At 42.5% G+C, this 17,591-nt stretch overlaps 1 protein-coding gene across 1 annotated transcript in view; it reads left to right on the plus strand.

The window, feature by feature from the left end:
• Positions 1 to 17,591, plus strand: part of LOC311241960 (chloride anion exchanger-like) — a gene marked incomplete at its 5' end in the record, with an annotated part of 36,603 nt that overhangs the window by 6,183 nt on the left and 12,829 nt on the right. The window contains 10 exons of the mRNA XM_084330918.1: positions 658 to 810; positions 1,108 to 1,190; positions 2,022 to 2,169; positions 2,620 to 2,733; positions 5,246 to 5,323; positions 5,978 to 6,073; positions 6,870 to 6,976; positions 8,956 to 9,025; positions 12,635 to 12,727; positions 13,746 to 13,841. Coding sequence (XP_084187044.1) covers positions 658 to 810; positions 1,108 to 1,190; positions 2,022 to 2,169; positions 2,620 to 2,733; positions 5,246 to 5,323; positions 5,978 to 6,073; positions 6,870 to 6,976; positions 8,956 to 9,025; positions 12,635 to 12,727; positions 13,746 to 13,841 — 1,038 coding nt within the window. The remainder of the gene's footprint in view (positions 1 to 657; positions 811 to 1,107; positions 1,191 to 2,021; positions 2,170 to 2,619; positions 2,734 to 5,245; positions 5,324 to 5,977; positions 6,074 to 6,869; positions 6,977 to 8,955; positions 9,026 to 12,634; positions 12,728 to 13,745; positions 13,842 to 17,591) is intronic.

Raw genomic sequence — 17,591 nt, forward strand, 5'->3', positions numbered from 1 at the left:
TGGGGCTCTAGTTCCGTCAATCATTTGGCGATCTCGAAAATGATTGTGGAGGGTTGTAGCCAATGAGTGTGGCTTTCCAATGATACCCCAGGTGGGGATGTATGAATCAGGGATCTAGGTGAAAAACTAATGAGCGAAAACAGGAAGAGAAAAACAGCCGAATGAATTGAAGTCTATGAGAAAACTGAGTTTTTCTTTTGTACACAGTTTACCAAAATCACTCATAATCATTCATTTCTGAATGGATCTTTATGAAATCTGGACATGTACTACATAAGGCTTCAGGCTATGGATCTCGGGAGTGTTTTAAGCCATAGCACCTTCTGGGGAAATACTACATCTGGACTACTAACTACTACAGAAAAACTTGAGTAACAAGTTTTTCTACAACTCAAGTTCAGACCTATGTTACTCTAAAGTGGATTTTCTTTCTGGAATCAGAAACTTCAGAATGTCACCTTTCAAAAGAGACCATGCTCATGCATGTGCTATAAGTATAAAGTATGTTGTTTTGGTTTGCAAAAAAAGTATGCAGTCCTCAAAAACAAAAACTAAAATTGCCATTTTTGGGGGCGCAGGTTACATGTAGACCACTTATTTGAACGAAGAAAATACCACAGATTGTTTTTTTTTCTTACATTAGTCTTTTCCCCTCAGACCCTGGAGAGCATCTTCACCCAGATCACCGACACCAACATCTGTGACCTGGTGACCTCCGTCATCATCATGGTGGTGGTGTTCATCGTCAAGGAGCTCAACGACAGGTTCAAGGCCAAGCTGCCCGTCCCCATCCCCATCGAGGTCATCATGGTGAGGGCAGACTCTGCACCATCCTCTCATTACATTTTACATTTACATTTAGTCATTTAACTCAACGCTTTTATCCAAAGCGACTTACAAGTTCTGTACGACAAGTCATCAGGAAGGTTAAAGGTCAACGATGACCGCTCTTGGCACTGAACCCATGCTTGGAAATTATTCTACGGTTTCAAAGAAACGGCATCGACATGAACCGGGAAACATTTCATTGTGAAACTAACCATGTGAGTCAGGCGACGGGGCTAATCATTAATGGTGATTAACGGCCAGGTATTGATTATCTTCCAGACTGTCATAGCGTGTGGCGTTTCCTACGCGCTCAGCTTCAAGGAGGAGTATAAAGTCGAAGTCATTGGCTTCATTCCAATGGGGTGAGTGAGTTCATCACCTGCATCCAACGTTCATGTATCAAGTGTGATATTCAAACACACTCTGTTAACAATATCACACTTTTTTTTTGTATCTGCTTTTTCTCCCCCATTTTTCAATTTTTCTCCCATCCCAATTTCGTATTATCCAATTCTTCCCTCCCCTGTCTCGAACGTTGCTAGACCATGCCTCCCACTGGTCGGCTGCAATGTGGACGAAGCCTTACATCACGTGTCCCCTCCGGTACACGAGGAGGCAGCCATCGCATCTTTTCACGTGTACAGCACGATCTCTCAGTGGCGAGGAGTAACGCGTGGGAGGCTCACACTGCCCCCGATACTTCCTGATTCTGCTGTACAGACGCACCAACCGACCTGTAGGAGTCGCTGTCCACAATGTCCGATCCCCACCCACCGGCTTTCCCACCCCCTAATACTGCCAATTGTATTAGTATGAACGACCAGCCAAGCCGGAAGCAACGACGAGAGCTGGGCTCGAACCCAGCATCTCCTGCGTTAGTGGCGAGCGCCTTGCCCACTGCGCCACTTAGCCGCCCTACAATATCACACTCTTAACGGTATCACTCTGTTACTGGTATCACTCTGTTAACGGGATCACTCTGTTAGCTTTAATGTCCTTCTATTTTTCTGTTTCTTTTCTGGCTTAAACATCTAGCCCAGGGACTACAACTGAAAACTAGCAACCCTGCTAATGTTGGCATATTTAAATTTCTTTTTTTTTGTATTCATTTATAAATGTATAACTGTTGATTGATATGCAGTGTCCCTGATCAAATAAACTGAGTAAACTAAACTAAACCGGTGTCTCCTCAGGTACGAGGCTCCCATGCCACCGAACCTGCACATCTTCCAGGAGACGGTGATGGAGGCCTTCCCCATGGCGATCGTGGGCTTCGCCGTGGCCTTCTCCGTGGCCAAGGTCTACTCCGTCAAACATGACTACACCATCGATGGAAACCAGGTGCGTCACAGTCTTTACATTTGATGTCGGGAGGCGGGGGGTATACACGTTTGTTTATATTGTTTATATTCATGTGCTTAAACATAGGAATAAAATCTATATTCTGGTGTATGATGGTTAATAAAGCATATTTTCCATTTACAAATCAACCTTTGCACAAATGTATGTGAATATACCCCCATACCTATGTGGTCAAGGATATACATGATTGGGGCTTTAATTAGGATTCTATGATATATTCTATTATGGAATATAAGGTGTCCTCTCATTGGTTGATATATCCTATGATGGAATATAAGGTGTCCTCTCATTGGTTGATATATTCTATGATGGAATATAACGTGTCCTCTCATTGGTTGATATATTCTATGATAGAATAGAAGATGTCCTCTCATTGGTTGATATATTCTATGATGGAATAGAAACTGTCCTCTCATTGGTTGCTTATAGGAGCTGATAGCCTTTGGCGTCAGTAACATCTTTGGAGCCTCCTTCAAGTGTTTTGCAGCAAGTACGGCTTTATCCAGGACAGCTGTTCAGGAGAGCACAGGGGGCAAGACTCAGGTAAATCACCAATACCAATACCAGTAATAATACCAGTAATAATACCAATACCAGTAATAATACCAGTACCAGTACCAATACCAATACCAATACCAGTACTAATACCAACACTAACCAACACCAGTTCAGCTCACAGTGCATGAGATGTGCATGATAAGCACTTTGGGAATATTATGGACAACATTGACCCCTAGTGTTTGGATATAAACACTATACTTGCACTAAAACGGCCAGATATCAGAATGAATGGCAAAAGTAGAATGATTGCTTATTAATGAGTCATGTCAGGTGTACGAGAACTGATCATTCCGAGATAGTTTTACTAACAATGTTTTTTCAAATAGTTATGATAGTTATGAATGTATTAATTATAACATTATTAATTCAAATAAGATAAAAACATTCAAAAGGCTTATGCCTGAAAGGGTTAATTGGTATGATTGGGTAAATAGCTTATTTGTAATCCTCCTAAAGTGAGCACCTAAAGGGGCACTTCACCAAAAAACAACGCTGATTTATTTTGCACATTTCACACATTCTAAACACATTTTGCACCCATTCATTTGGTTTGACCGTTATTGAGAGTAAATAAGTTGAATCCTTGTGTAACTGAGGGGTACAATTCCCTGACTGTATTGATAAGTATGGTATTATTAAACCACTACCTCTTGTACTTTAACTTCTGGCCATCCAGTACATGATATAGATATGATGAACACTTTCCCACCTGATGAAACGAAGTCCACACAAATGTATAAATCGAATATTTTATATAGCAAAGGGTATATACAACGTTCACTTAATGACATTTATGATTTGAAATGCACTTGTATGGCAAATGAGTATTCGTAGGTAAATCAACATTGAATGTCCAATCTCTGGTTACGCAGGGAGCAAATATACAACCTGGTTCTTTAGGGAACTATAGCGATGGTACTTAAATGATTATAGCTGGATACACTAAGGGGGGGGGGTTCCCGCTGGTTGTAAGACAGTAGGGGGGGGTTAGAAGAGCCGCTGGCGGTATCCCATCTGGCCGACGATTTCTTGGGAGAATTCAGAGTCCTGAACACGATGCCCACAGAACCTCGGTCCGCAGATGAATACAGCTGGACCCTCTGGTGGACGGTAGCTGCCGGTCCACAGATGAAGAGACGTGAGGCGACCTCACTGGGGTAGAGCGCCGTCTCACCTGGACTCCTCTCCGGGGGGTAGTTCCAACACTCAGCAGTGTTGGCCGTTATCCATGGAATAATCAAAGCACCCAAAGCATGTAGATAATCCAAGCCGTGGAAGGCTCGCCGTCGTCCGGGTAAAGTAATCCAATGTACAGGTCCACTCGTCCTGGCCCGGAGCTCCTCGGATGCAAGCACCACACGTGGTCTGCCCAGCCTGGTTAAGACTCCAGATAACGTCAGGAACGATGGGGGTACTGCTCACTTTATAACTCTAACCGAACGATGCACCATACATAATAGACTATTATTAGCTTAATAGAAATACGTCCAACTCGACGGTATAGTGCCAAACTATGACAATTCAACTATTAATCCACACGATATCTCAATGCCTATTCTGGGGCCAAGTAGGCCTTACTGCACCACACGTGCGTCGTGGGTGAGGCTTCGCGTCTGTTACTCGGTTGGAGGGTAAAGAACTAATGGACTAAAAGGAAGTTCTACTTTACTTGCGCCATATATATATGCGCTGTGAACAAATAGTACCATTCGTATTTCGCCAGACGTATTCCTACGCGGAACCGGGCTTGCCACGACATATTGGGCGGCACGATTGAACTTGAACCAAGGGGCATGGCTGCTGGCGCCAGGTTCTCGTCCAATGGTAGAATGAAACTATTATGGGCTGTTAGTAGACTAAAGGGATATTCAGTGCATATTGTACAAGGAATATACAGGGGATATCAAACGATATACAAATACTATTAAATATATATCCATAAATAAATATATATATTCGGTTTAATCTGATCCTTCACAACACCTTGTGTTGTGTTAATTACAGCTCAATCTCAATGAAATGATAAGGTAACAGTCCCTATAAGACAAGGTGTTGTGTTAATTACAGCTCAATGAAATGATAAGGTAACAGTCCCTATAAGACAAGGTGTTGTGTTAATTACAGCTCAATGAAATGATAAGGTAGCAGTCCCTATAAGACAAGGTGTTGTGTTAATTACAGCTTAATGAAATGATAAGGCAGCAGTCCCTATAAGATAAGGTGTTGTGTTAATTACAGCTTAATGAAATGATAAGGTAGCAGTCCCTATAAGACAAGGTGTTGTGTTAATTACAGCTCAATGAAATGATAAGGTAACAGTCCCTATAAGACAAGGTGTTGTGTTAATTACAGCTCAATGAAATGATAAGGTAGCAGTCTCTATAAGACAAGGTGTTGCTATCTTTTCATCTACATCATTTCATGGAGCTGTAATTAACCGCTCTGTGTGAGATGAAGTGCTCCTTTAAGGACCGTTGTGACGTCTTCTCTCCAGGTGGCTGGTCTCCTGTCAGCACTCGTCGTGATGGTGGTCACCCTGGCCCTCGGGTTCCTCCTGGAGCCGCTTCAGAAGGTAAGATGGCTGCAGAATATATAACCGTTTCCAAGCATATCTTGTGCTCAAACACCAGCCATAATCACACCAGCCACAAGAACATTATATATATATATCAAGGCTGTCAATCGATTAAAATATTTAATCTGATTAATCGCATGATTGTCCATAGTTAACTTACGATTAATCGCAAATTCATCAAATTTTTTACAAAAGGACGACCCTCATGCATAGCAAATTTGCATCAAATTCAAAACAGAGTGATGCACAAAATAACTTGAAAGAAAATAATAATTTAAAACAATGAATAAAGCATGAAATAATAGGGGAAAGAAAACGTTCGAAACTTGTTACATTCACCCACACAAGGCCTGAGGACTCACCCCCTCCCCCCCCCCTCTCTCTCTCTCTCTCTCTCTCACACACACACACTCTCTCCTGGCGTTAACAGAATTGTTAATGACACGTTAACTTTGACAGCCTTAATATATATATATATATATATATATATATATATATTATATATATATATATATATATATATATATATATATATATATATATATATATATGGTTCTTAGATAAACAACATATTTCATATACCTTCGACTTTCAACGGAACGCGGGGGTTAGTCGATGCTGACCTGACCCCTGACCTCTGTGTGCCTGCAGTCCGTGCTGGGCGCCGTGGTGATCGTCAACCTGAAGGGCATGTTGATGCAGTTCAGCAACGTCCCGTACCTGTGGAGGCGGGACCGACCAGACTGTGTGAGTATTAGTGCTGTCAATCAAGGGACCGACCGGACTGTGTGAGTTACCTGGGGGGGAGGGGCCAGACTGTGTGAGTTACCTGAGGAGGCGGGACCGACCGGACTGTGTGAGTATTAGTGCTGTCAATCAAGGGACCGACCGGACTGTGTGAGTTACCTGGGGGGGAGGGGCCAGACTGTGTGAGTTACCTGAGGAGGCGGGACCGACCGGACTGTGTGAGTATTAGTGCTGTCAATCAAGGGACCGACCGGACTGTGTGAGTTACCTGGGGGGGAGGGGCCAGACTGTGTGAGTTACCTGAGGAGGCGGGACCGACCGGACTGTGTGAGTTACCTGAGGGGGAGGGACCAACCGGACTGTGTGAGTACCTGTGGGGGAGGGAGAGGACAGACTAAGTACCTGTAGAGGAGGGAGAGGACAGACTAAGTACCTGTAGAGGAGGGAGAGGACAGACTAAGTACCTGTAGAGGAGGGAGAGGACAGACTGTGTAAGTGGAAAGTAACCGAGTACTTGTTAGAGTTTGGAGGTATTTGTACTTTAGTACACATTTTCTATAAAATATTTCTATTTTAGGGGACATTTCAAACCAAATCTCTGCATAATTCTCCCCATAATTGGCATAATGACTAAATTGGGGGATGGGAGAAAAGGTAGAAAGGCAAAAAAAAATCTAAAAACCTTCAATTCAATAAAACACATAAAACGTACTCACATTTTTGGGTAAAAATCGTATCCATTATCCTGCTTCAAAACTGAAGAACTTTAAATAATTTCCTGTTTCTCTGAAAACAGGTGGTGTGGATAGGGACCTGCCTAGCCTCCATCTTACTGGGCCTGGATCTAGGCCTGGCTGTGGGTCTCGGGATCGAGCTGCTCACTGTCATCTACAGGACCCAGTTGTAAGTATTTATTTACTTATTTACTTACTTTTACATTTTACATTTGCCGCATGTCCTCCCTGCTTCTCCTCCCGTTCTCCCTCTCTCCTCTGTCGGTTCTGCGTGGCCAGAAAAAGCTGTGAAAAACGCTAATAAAGATAATAATAAATAATATAATAAAAAAAATAGTCACTTTATTGTCCCATCAGCTGGGAAATGTGTCTTGGGCTTACACCCACACTGCAGCCACAGACACATAGATACAGACATGACACAACACAACTGACTCCAAACCGAGGAGATAAACAATTTAAAAGCTACAATAAAGTGGGGCGGCTGGGTGGCGCAGCGGAGATTGCGCTCGTCACCAATGCAAGAGACTCCGGTCTCGAATCCGGATGTCAGCATTGCCTCCGGCTTGGGCCGGCCGTCATACTGGCTCAATTGGCAGAGTCAGCGGGTGGAAGTCGATGGGTGGTAATCTGGACGTTGTGGACAGCGACTCCTACAGGTCGGTTGGGGCGCCTGCACAGCAGAGACAGGAAATAGCGGGGGTAGTGTGAGCCTCCCACACGTTACACCTCGCCAATGAGAGTCTGGCAGGTGAAAAGATGTGACAGGCTGCCTCCACGTGTACCGGAGGGGACACGTGATGCAAGGCTTCTATCCTCCCTACAACCGACCAGTGAGGGGCATAGTCAAGCAACGTTCAAGACAGGGGAGGGGAGAATTGGAAACACGAAATTGGGATTTTAAGGAGAAAAAAGTGGATAAAAAAAAAATAAAGATACAGTAAAGTGCCTGCACAGCAGGATGTCTGGCAACACCACATTAGAATAGTATACCCAAATATCGGTTATCGAATATCGATATTCGATAATATACAACCAAATATCAGTTATTCGATAATTGCCGGCCATCTATCTGGCACTATTTCAAAGTTTAACTGAGATCGGAATAAAGGAGTTTTTAAACCTATTTAGACTGAGCGTGGAACTCTAAACCTCCTCCCAGAGGCCAGTAGCTCCTACTCGGCATGTAAAACATGGGAGGGGTCCGAGACTATTCTATTGGCTTGCCTTAGAGTAGCCTGTTCAAAAATAGACTGCAGGGATGGGTGACCTTTCACCCCTATGATCTTCCATGCAGTCTGCATCAGACGGACCAGTTTGGACTTTAGTTGTACAGACAGGTTACCAAACCACGCTGTAATACCGTATCTGATGAGACTCTCTAATACAGATTGGTAGAAAAGTTACATACATTTTTTATCTACACCATGCACTCTAGAAAGTGCAGTCGTTGATGAACCTACATTTATAGTAATTTAGCTGAAAGCTTTTATCCAAAGTGCCTTACAAGTTATGTACAACAAGTCAGCAGGAAGGGTACAACTCTTTCAGCTGAGTAACAATGTTCGTCAAACAGTGTTGAAACTTGGGTGCTGCAGTGTTGAGTGCATAGTAGTACAGTAAATCAAATCAAATCAAATTTATTTGTAAAGCCTGCAATCACACGTTAATGTCCCCATGGGCTGGACAAGTCTTCTTTAAACAGGTCAAGAAGAAACATCCCAATAAATCAATAACAAAAAAAAACCATCATGAAATCCAAAACAACACTCCCAGACATACCCCACGCGAAGCTAAGGAAAAACTTACTAAAAACCTAGCAATAGGAAAAAAGCACCACAGGCGATGTGGAGGGGAAAAACCTTAGAAGGGCCGTTCAAGGGGGGATCCCCCTTCTTGGATGTTGGTGATAGTATAGTGTTGCAACAGTATGGATGATCAATGGGTGGGGGAAAAAACAGGCGAAACAGTTGGTATGTATGAACATATACGTGTAATAAAACACAAATAAGCAATAGCAACTGGGGTACATAAGAACATTTTTGAAAGATTTAAATAGAATAGAGCTAAGAACAATTACAGACTATTACACGATCAATAAAGTTGAGAATATATTGATGTGATTGTTTCTGTCTTGGTCTCCTCAAGCCCGCGCTGCAGTGTCCTGGCGAACATCGAGGGAACAGACATCTACAGAGACAGGAAAGACTATCTCAGTGTAAGTCAGCCTCTACATGATTACGTCTGTTATTATTATAATTTTTTTATCCTTTATTTATCCAGGAATGTCCCATTGAGATACAAGATCTCTTCTTCAAGGAAGTCCTGACCAACACGGCACACAACAAGTTTCAACATAAAAACATAAAAACAAGGGCATTAACACATTCAGGGCCATTGGGGGCCGTCTAATATCACTCTAGACGGCCAGCATTTCAAAATAGACTTGCATAGTTTGTGAGGTTGTTTGTAGAGCTAAATCTATACTTTATAGTATTGCTATCTGTCCATTCTCATTGTCAATTGAGACCATAAACCATCCCTTCAAAATGGCTTAAAGAAATAATTTTTTCATCAATACGTTCTAATTTTATAGCATTGTGAATATAAGCGTTATATGGGATTTGGACTAGTATATTTCCTGGAAGGCGAGATACAGGGCGCTAAGCTAATAACATTAAATCGAACAGCGTTTCGGCACTACAGAAGCTAGAGCTAAAACCAAAAATGCATATTGTCGGTATTGATGGTCCACCATGAATGCATGAAGGGGGGGGGGGGGGGCGGGGGACGTTGTTTCTGATTATTGATTACCAATAACCGTGTTAGCCTCAGTAGCCACATTTGCTGATCGGGTGGATGGCTATCATAACAAGGCCTGATCAGCATGTAATTTACGTGAAAAAGATCTTACCGTGGGCCGGTTGGACCCCCAAAATGATTTCCCAGTTATTGATCGCCATCTGGTAGATCGATATGTCCATTGGCTGATGATATATTCCTTTACTGCATAGTGAATTCGGCGTCGCAAAAGGTATTCCAAGCTACAGGCTACACATATAGGATCCAGCTAACTGGAAACTCTATTGAAAGTAAAAAAAATAAAGAATGCACCGTTCTGCCACAGGACACACTGCATTATCGAGACAGCGCCCCTAAGAGGATCTGGCCGGTAATGCACTTTTCAGAATTCAAAGAGTAGGGTACTTCTGCAGTGCCGCTCGGTGACCTTGAGTAGGTTATTAAAATGGAATAAAAGCCAAAACAACCTTGCCACGGACTTGTCCGTGGATGGCCCTCTAGCGTTGGATTTGAAACACGGACATCTCTGTGGTCGGGCGCCAATGTGTTAAACAAAAAACATAAAAATCAAATACAAACACAGAAGGCCATTTGTGCAGTGGCAAGAAGCATAATCAGCAATAGCATCAGGTAAAACAGTTACATGTTTCATGAAGGGCTAATCGTAGCATACCTTTAAAAGCATTCACAGTAGGAAGTGCCTCTAGACAAAGTTTCACTTGCAGCGTATTCCATAAAAAGGGAGCATAGTGGGAGAATGCAGCTTTACCAAGCTCTGACTGCATCAAAGGAACATTTAAAAGCATCCCATTTGCTGCTTGTCTGGTATTAAAAAAGCAAGTATAAAAGGACAGAAGTCTGGAGATATATAAGGGCAGCTTACATAGATTGTCTTCTTTGGTACAGAGAGGACCATCCTAAAGACTGATACAAAGTACAGTGGTGGGTGCGAGAGCCTGCACCCGTTACAAAACGTATAGCAGAGATGTTTTCAACAAACAGGGTTTTTGTAGTTATGATGAAATACGCAAAAAATTTAAACTCACTGATTCCACATATTATTTTTACGCACAGTTATTGTTATGTTTGAAGGCTCACGGTGTTCCATTAAAGATACCAATTGTACACCACAGATACCACAAATTATTCTATGAAAGAGAGACATCGAGAGGTTTTGTTTCAGATTTTTATCATCAATTACTAACGTCCTCGTATGAAACCCTCCACCTAGACTCAGTCTGGAGGAGGGATATACCAGACCTGGAAAAAGATTTTGATTGGCAAGAAGCCTGGGCAAATGTTCGATTTACATCAAGGAACCCGGACCATCAACAAATCAATCTTAACTATATTCACAGGACATACTTGACTCCTATAAGACTGAACAGAATGGGTCTTAAACAAGACTCCAAATGCTCCTTATGTACAAATGGGGACGAGGGGACATTTATGCACATGTACTGGGACTGCCCACCAGTTAAGATATTCTGGAAAGAAGTGACCCAGCAATTATCAAATCTCTTAACTCTGAATATACCTGTACACCCCTCTGTATTACTGCTGAATGATGTTTTTGAATATGCAGTACCTCCACAGCTAAAGAGATTGGTTTTATCTGGTATCACAGTGGCTAAAAAGCTGATAGCATCACGATGGTTTCAACCGGAGAAAATGTGCCGGAAGGTCTGAATTTTTACATATCTCGATGTGATTTATCAAGAAATATCTACAGCAAGAATTTTGGGTCTCAATTAATCCAAAATGACAATGTGGTTAGAAGTGGTGGAGAGAATAAAAGCTAGCATATAATGGTAGTGTCTGGTTAGGAGCGAGTGATAATGGATGGATTATCCAATGGGGGGTCCGGGAGGGGGGGGTACGAGCTAGAGCTCGTGTGTAGGGTATTAGATAGCAGGTATTGGGGGTATATCCTGTATAAGACATTTTACTAAATGGTAATTTAATTGGATATGCACTGTTAATTAATGCTTGTATATCTTATCGTGTGTTGTCATGTTTGTTTATATGTTTGTTTAAAAAAGAATAAAAAAAAAAAAACATATAGCAGCATGGTACGCAGAATCCAGCTTTTTAAGCAGGGAGGAAGGAGCATGCATATAAATCACATCGCCATAGTCTAATACAGACGGAAAGGTTATACAGTTTGAAGTCCTCTGTATGCCATTATTGTCATTAAAGGCTCATTCCGTGATTTAAATGTGAATAAATGAGCAGCCCCACCGCCAGAAACCCAAGAAGACAGGAATAAAGAAATGTTTTCATTCTCTAGTTGATTGATTGAAGCTCCTGATACAAACCATTAGACAACCGGTAAACATGAGTTTTTAATTGTGTTTGCTATAGTAAAACAGAATGAACCTTTATTTTGATTTACAATGTAGATAATAAAGTTCCATGAAGCTTATTATCCATCTACCAGATCAAACACTTTAAGAATGTATGTGAATATAGCAGAAATTGATATTGGGATATATATATATATGTAACGGAGGTCCGTGAGTATATCCACAGTCACGATGGACTTCAAGTGTTGTGAAGTGACTGTGGCACGTAGCGGTACTGCAAGTTAAACTCATCCACCCTTAAAAGGCATGTGAAGCGCAGTCACGATGGACTTCAGACGTTGTGAAGTAACTGGGGCGAATAGCAGTGCTATGGGTTAAACTCACTCTCATCCTCAAAAGACACATAGACACGTTACAAAGCAGTGAGTTCACTTCTTGGTATAGCGGTATGTGCTGTTGCACGCGGCGTGGGAGACCCGTGTTCGAAACTCCCTCGGGGCATCGAAGTTTAAGGTGACGATGTCACAACCGTTACATTATGTATCTAAGGGAAGTACTTTTTAGTAAAATGTCGTCCATTTATGTTGGAGCAGGATGAATATGAACTCCTGTGCTTCAGGAAGGGAACTTTTTTCATGGCAGATCTTATTTGTCAAGCTTGGGAGAGAAGACAGAATACTATCATATATATATATTTTAAAGATGCTTTTCTTCTGCAGATCTATGAGCCAGAGGGAGTAAAGATCTTCAGGATTCCGTCGCCGATCTTCTTTGCCAACATCGACTTCTTCCGGAGCAAGCTGTTGGAAGCTGTATGTGTTTTTTCTTTTTTTTTTTTTTACTTTGGCCATTCCCCTGGCTCTTTTATGTGTTTATCACATTTATTCTGGTCAAGGATGACCGACAGAAACAGGCTGAAAGGGTTCAGATGGGGGGGAAGACACTCTGGGAAAGGCACGGCTGCAGTCCGGGATTCGAACTCGCTAAACCCCAGATCCGTGACGAGCACGGTTGTCCACGGCGCTGAAATAGCGCTCGCGGTACGTGGTGAGCTACTGGAGCTCCCCCTGCTGTATGTGTCTTAATGCCTACAGTATTTTTCCATTATCCAGACCATGTCTTTAAAGGAACACGCCAACATTACGGGAAATGCGCTTACCGTCTTCTCCAGAGTCAGACAAGAAGATAGATACCAGTTTCCTCTCAGTGCGTTCAGTAGTAAGCTATCTGGCTGCAAGCTAGCCTAGCGCAAATGAATGGAAGCAGCCTAGCTGTTGGCCAGAAACACCTCTCCTGGAGTTTTAAGCTAGGCTAGCATATCTGGATCCACTTGTGCTAAGCTAGGCTAGCTTGCAGTCGGATAGCTTTCTACTGAACACACATTTACACTCTGGTTGGATGCCAAATGTCTTTTCATTGAACTGTACTTGTGCTGTATGATGACAATACATTTAATCTAATCAAATCTAAAAAGGATGCTAATTGGTTCGGACACAAGCACTGGAATGGATTATTGCGTGATCTCGTGAAGCCAGCTGCCTTGCATGACCTTTACTTTCTGTTTGTAGAATAGCGTTAGCATAACTTGAGAGCACAAACCTCGTAGATCAGAGTTTGACCAACGACATTCTCTCTCTCTCTCTCTCTCTCTCTCTCTCTCTCTCTCTCTCTCTCTCTCTCTCTCTCTCTCTCTCTCTCTCTCTCTCTCTCTCTCTCTCTCTCTCTCTCTCTCTCTCTCTCTCTCTCTCTCTCTCTCTCTCTCTCTCTCTCTCTCTCTCTCTCTCTCTCTCTCTCTCTCTCTCACTCACTCACACACCAATGCCTTTTCAGATCGGATTCAACCCCCTGAGAGTGTTGAGGAAAAGGAACAAAGCTCTGAGGATGATCCGGAAGCTTCTGAAGAAGGGAGACCTCCAGTGGACAGCAGTGAGTATAGCACTTTCACCTTTGACCTTGTAATTAGACCACTGCACTTCCGCCGTTACATTGAAATCGGGGAGGAGATTGCGGGGGGAGCATATGAATGAATGTGGATGAGAGCCGTGATGTAAGTGGTTGCAGTTACGGCTGTGGGGGTGCTAGAGACATGATCGAATAGACTTTTATGTGCCTGAGTTTCCTAAACAGAACTAAATCGGCTGTGATCAAGTCCCTTTTCCAGCACCTACTCCCCATACACATGCGCAGATTGTCAACGGAGTCTGGACGACGCGAGATGACACACGAATTAATGTGGACTGTTCCATCAGAGGGGGGAGCTTCGGTGGCCAGTGTTCTTTCAGCCGAACAGGATAATGAAAAAATTATCCCACTAAATGGCCAGACGCGTCTTATGGCGACATCTACAATTACCTCATTGAGTCTCCAGGTAGACTAATGTTTATATTTAAGTGCAATGGTCTGTAGCCACTCACACTACCACCGAAGCTCCCCCCTCTGATGGAACATTCAACATTCATTTGTGCGTCATCTCGCGTCGTCCAGACTCTGTTGACAATCTGCGCATGTGTATGGGGAGTAGGTGCTGGAAAAGGGACTTGATCTCGGCCGATTTAGTTCTGATCGATTAGGAATGTATGTGAATATAGCTGAAATTGATATTGGGATATATATATATGTAACGGAGGTCCGTGAGTATATCCACAGTCACGATGGACTTCAAGTGTTGTGAAGTGACTGTGGCACGTATCGGTACTGCAAGTTAAACTCATCCACCCTTAACACTATGCTGTCCGAGAACGAGTATATACGTGTTTCGAAAAAGAGCGTTGTGGACCAGAGCCACGAGTATATACGTGACGAGTTGTTATTGTTTTATTCCATATTTATAACGCTTCTTAGGTACCCGATCCACTACCAGCATCTTTTCACATATTTGATTTTCGAAACATGCAGTACCGGCCACACCCACTTAGGGGCGCCATCGCTCCACTGCAGTATCATTATGTGATTAAAAAAAAATGCAAACTACAGTTCTGTGGGCGGATCATAGTTCCTTGATCCCAGCCGAACATCCTCCATCTTGGATCAGTTTGGTGAGCGTTTTTTTCAGCGTGGAATAATGGGATTTATGATTAGCCAATGTGCATATCGATCTACCAGAATCCGATGACTGGTGAGGAAATGCTGCCGGCGATCACATGGCCTGACGGTAGGATAATATTACCCCAAATTACAGCTGGATTGGACATTGTTTTATAACGTAACGTGATCGGTCAATGAAAATGCTATATTGAACGCACACTGTATTGGTAATCAATAATAGTAATCGGCGTTCCCCGCCGCCCCCATTTCATCCATAGATGCTCTGTAATAGTCCGGATGCTACGCAGTTTGTTTTATTTCATTCGTATATATACAGCAGAAATGGCGTTTGATATAACGGCGCCAACGTTTAGCCTATTATCTAGCTCCCGGGAAAAAAGACGGGACGAAAAGTGCGATAAACCTTATATTCACGACGCTATAAAATGACAACCAACCGATGGATTTTTATTTTCTTTAAGCCATTATGAAGGCACGGTTTATGCACTCAAGTGACAATGAGAATGGACAGATAGCAATACTATAAATGATATATAAAGCTCTTAGAAAGTACATCGGTTTGTTTACTATCTGCTGGCCTAAATCGCCGGGCCCCGCCGGTCGTCATAGTGTTAAAAGGCATGCAGACACGTTACCAAGAAGTGAATTCACCTCTTGGTATAGTGGTCTGTGAAACCGTGTTCAGGAAACTCAGGCGCATAAAAGTCTATTCGATCATGTCTCTAGCACCCCCACAGCCGTAGCTGCAACCACTTACACCACGGCTCTCATCCACATTCATTCATATGCTCCCCCCGCAATCTCCTCCCCGATTTCAGAAGTGTTGCGGTGGTCTATAAGCAGAAATGACAGAAAAAGGATGGTTGTAGACAGTAGTGCAGCTTGCAGCAGCAACTAGGTGGTCTGTATTAAGTAAGAGCTGGAGGTTGGAGAAAGGGTTTACAGGAGGAAAAGACTCTTCAAAAGAACAAAACTAAATGAACTAAAATTAAGATAAGATAAGATATTCCTTTATTGATCCCCTTGTGGGTATCATAGCAGCATTGGGGAGGGGAGGTACGGGTATGGGCAGAGTAATAGAAGAAATACATAGATATAGACAATAGAATCTGAATATAAAAATATGAGAAAGAAAAAAGAAACTGTAAACAATATAATTAACTCTGAATATAAAAATATGAGAAAAATAAACAGTGTAAACAAAGGTGCAGATGAGGATCTGTATGACCTATCGGTTATATTATATTATACTGTGTGTGTGTGTGTGTGTGTGTGTGTGTGTGTGTGTGTGTGTGTGTGTGTGTGTGTGTGTGTGTGTGTGTGTGTGTGTGTGTGTGTGTGTGTGTGTGTGTGTGTGTGTGTGTGTGTGTGTGTGTGTGTGTGTGTGTGTGTGTGTGTGTGTGTGTGTGTATATATAGACTATTGGTGTTGATCTCTGACCTCACTGATAGCAACAGTTTTATAACAAAATTCTCACCACAGCTGCCATTACGTCAAATCTAAAAAGGACGCTAATTGGTCCCAATGGTGGTTCAGACACAAGCACTTGAATGGATTGTTGCATGATCTCGTGAAGCCAGCTGCCTTGCATGACCTTTACTTTTTGTTTGTAGAATAGCGTTAGCATAACTTGAGAGCACAAACCTCGTAGATCAGAGTTTGACCAACGACATTCTCGCTCTCTCTCTCTCTGTCTGTTTCTCTCTTCCGTGTGTTATGTTGTGCTGTGTCGTGCTGTGCTGTATTTATGTATTTATTGTGTCATGTTGTGCTGTATTATGTATCTATTGCTGGGAAGGGGGGGGGTAAATGTATCTATGTTCCAGTTTTATGTACTGTAGAGCTTAATACATTCTGTACCGATAAATACCACCAACCTGGTTGTGTGGCAAAAAAGGAATCTTGTATCTTGTATCTTGTATCTTGGGTCTTGGCCTTAACACATTCCCTGCCACGCACTTTCAGCATCTTATACCATTCTCTGCCAGTACTGTAAGTCTATGGAGATGTTCACCTTCTTTGCAGGGCTATAACTTTTTAAATTGTATTGCTAAATTGACATTACTATGGCCCATTCAACATCGATTATCTATCGTTCAGGATGTAGGAACGTTTTACTTTTTCATTCACACATTCATACGAAAATACCGTCTAGAATATAAATATGTTTTTATCGTTTTCTGCAGTAATTCCTAGAACGTGAGATATAGGCATAAATGCATATATAGATTATCAAATGCTGTTTGTTGCCGATCCACGCTATATAAAAAATTTCAACTGTACATGGTCCTAAACGTTATGACTGATCATGCGCGGATGAACGGAGGGGGGGGGCTCGTTTATAATTCCGTGATCGTCGTTAAATGCTTTATGTAGTATGGGTGATATATAGATCAGAGCAGTTTGCATGGATAATAATAAACAAACAGGCTGAAAGTAACATCAGCCTCCTCTTACCGTTGGGCGATGAACTGGAGCTAAAAGATCCCAGTTATTTGATGGGGATCGAGTCGATCCATTTCCGGTTTGTATAATACTAATACACGCCTAAATCATGTCGATTATTGAGTTATGGCAGCGATCCATATCCACGGTGTGTGGCTAGAGTCCCGCGACGATATGCGAGTGGCC

The sequence above is a fragment of the Notolepis coatsorum genome, assembly GCF_963971535.1.
Source record: "Notolepis coatsorum genome assembly, chromosome: 15".
Classification (NCBI taxonomy): domain Eukaryota; kingdom Metazoa; phylum Chordata; class Actinopteri; order Aulopiformes; family Paralepididae; genus Notolepis; species Notolepis coatsorum.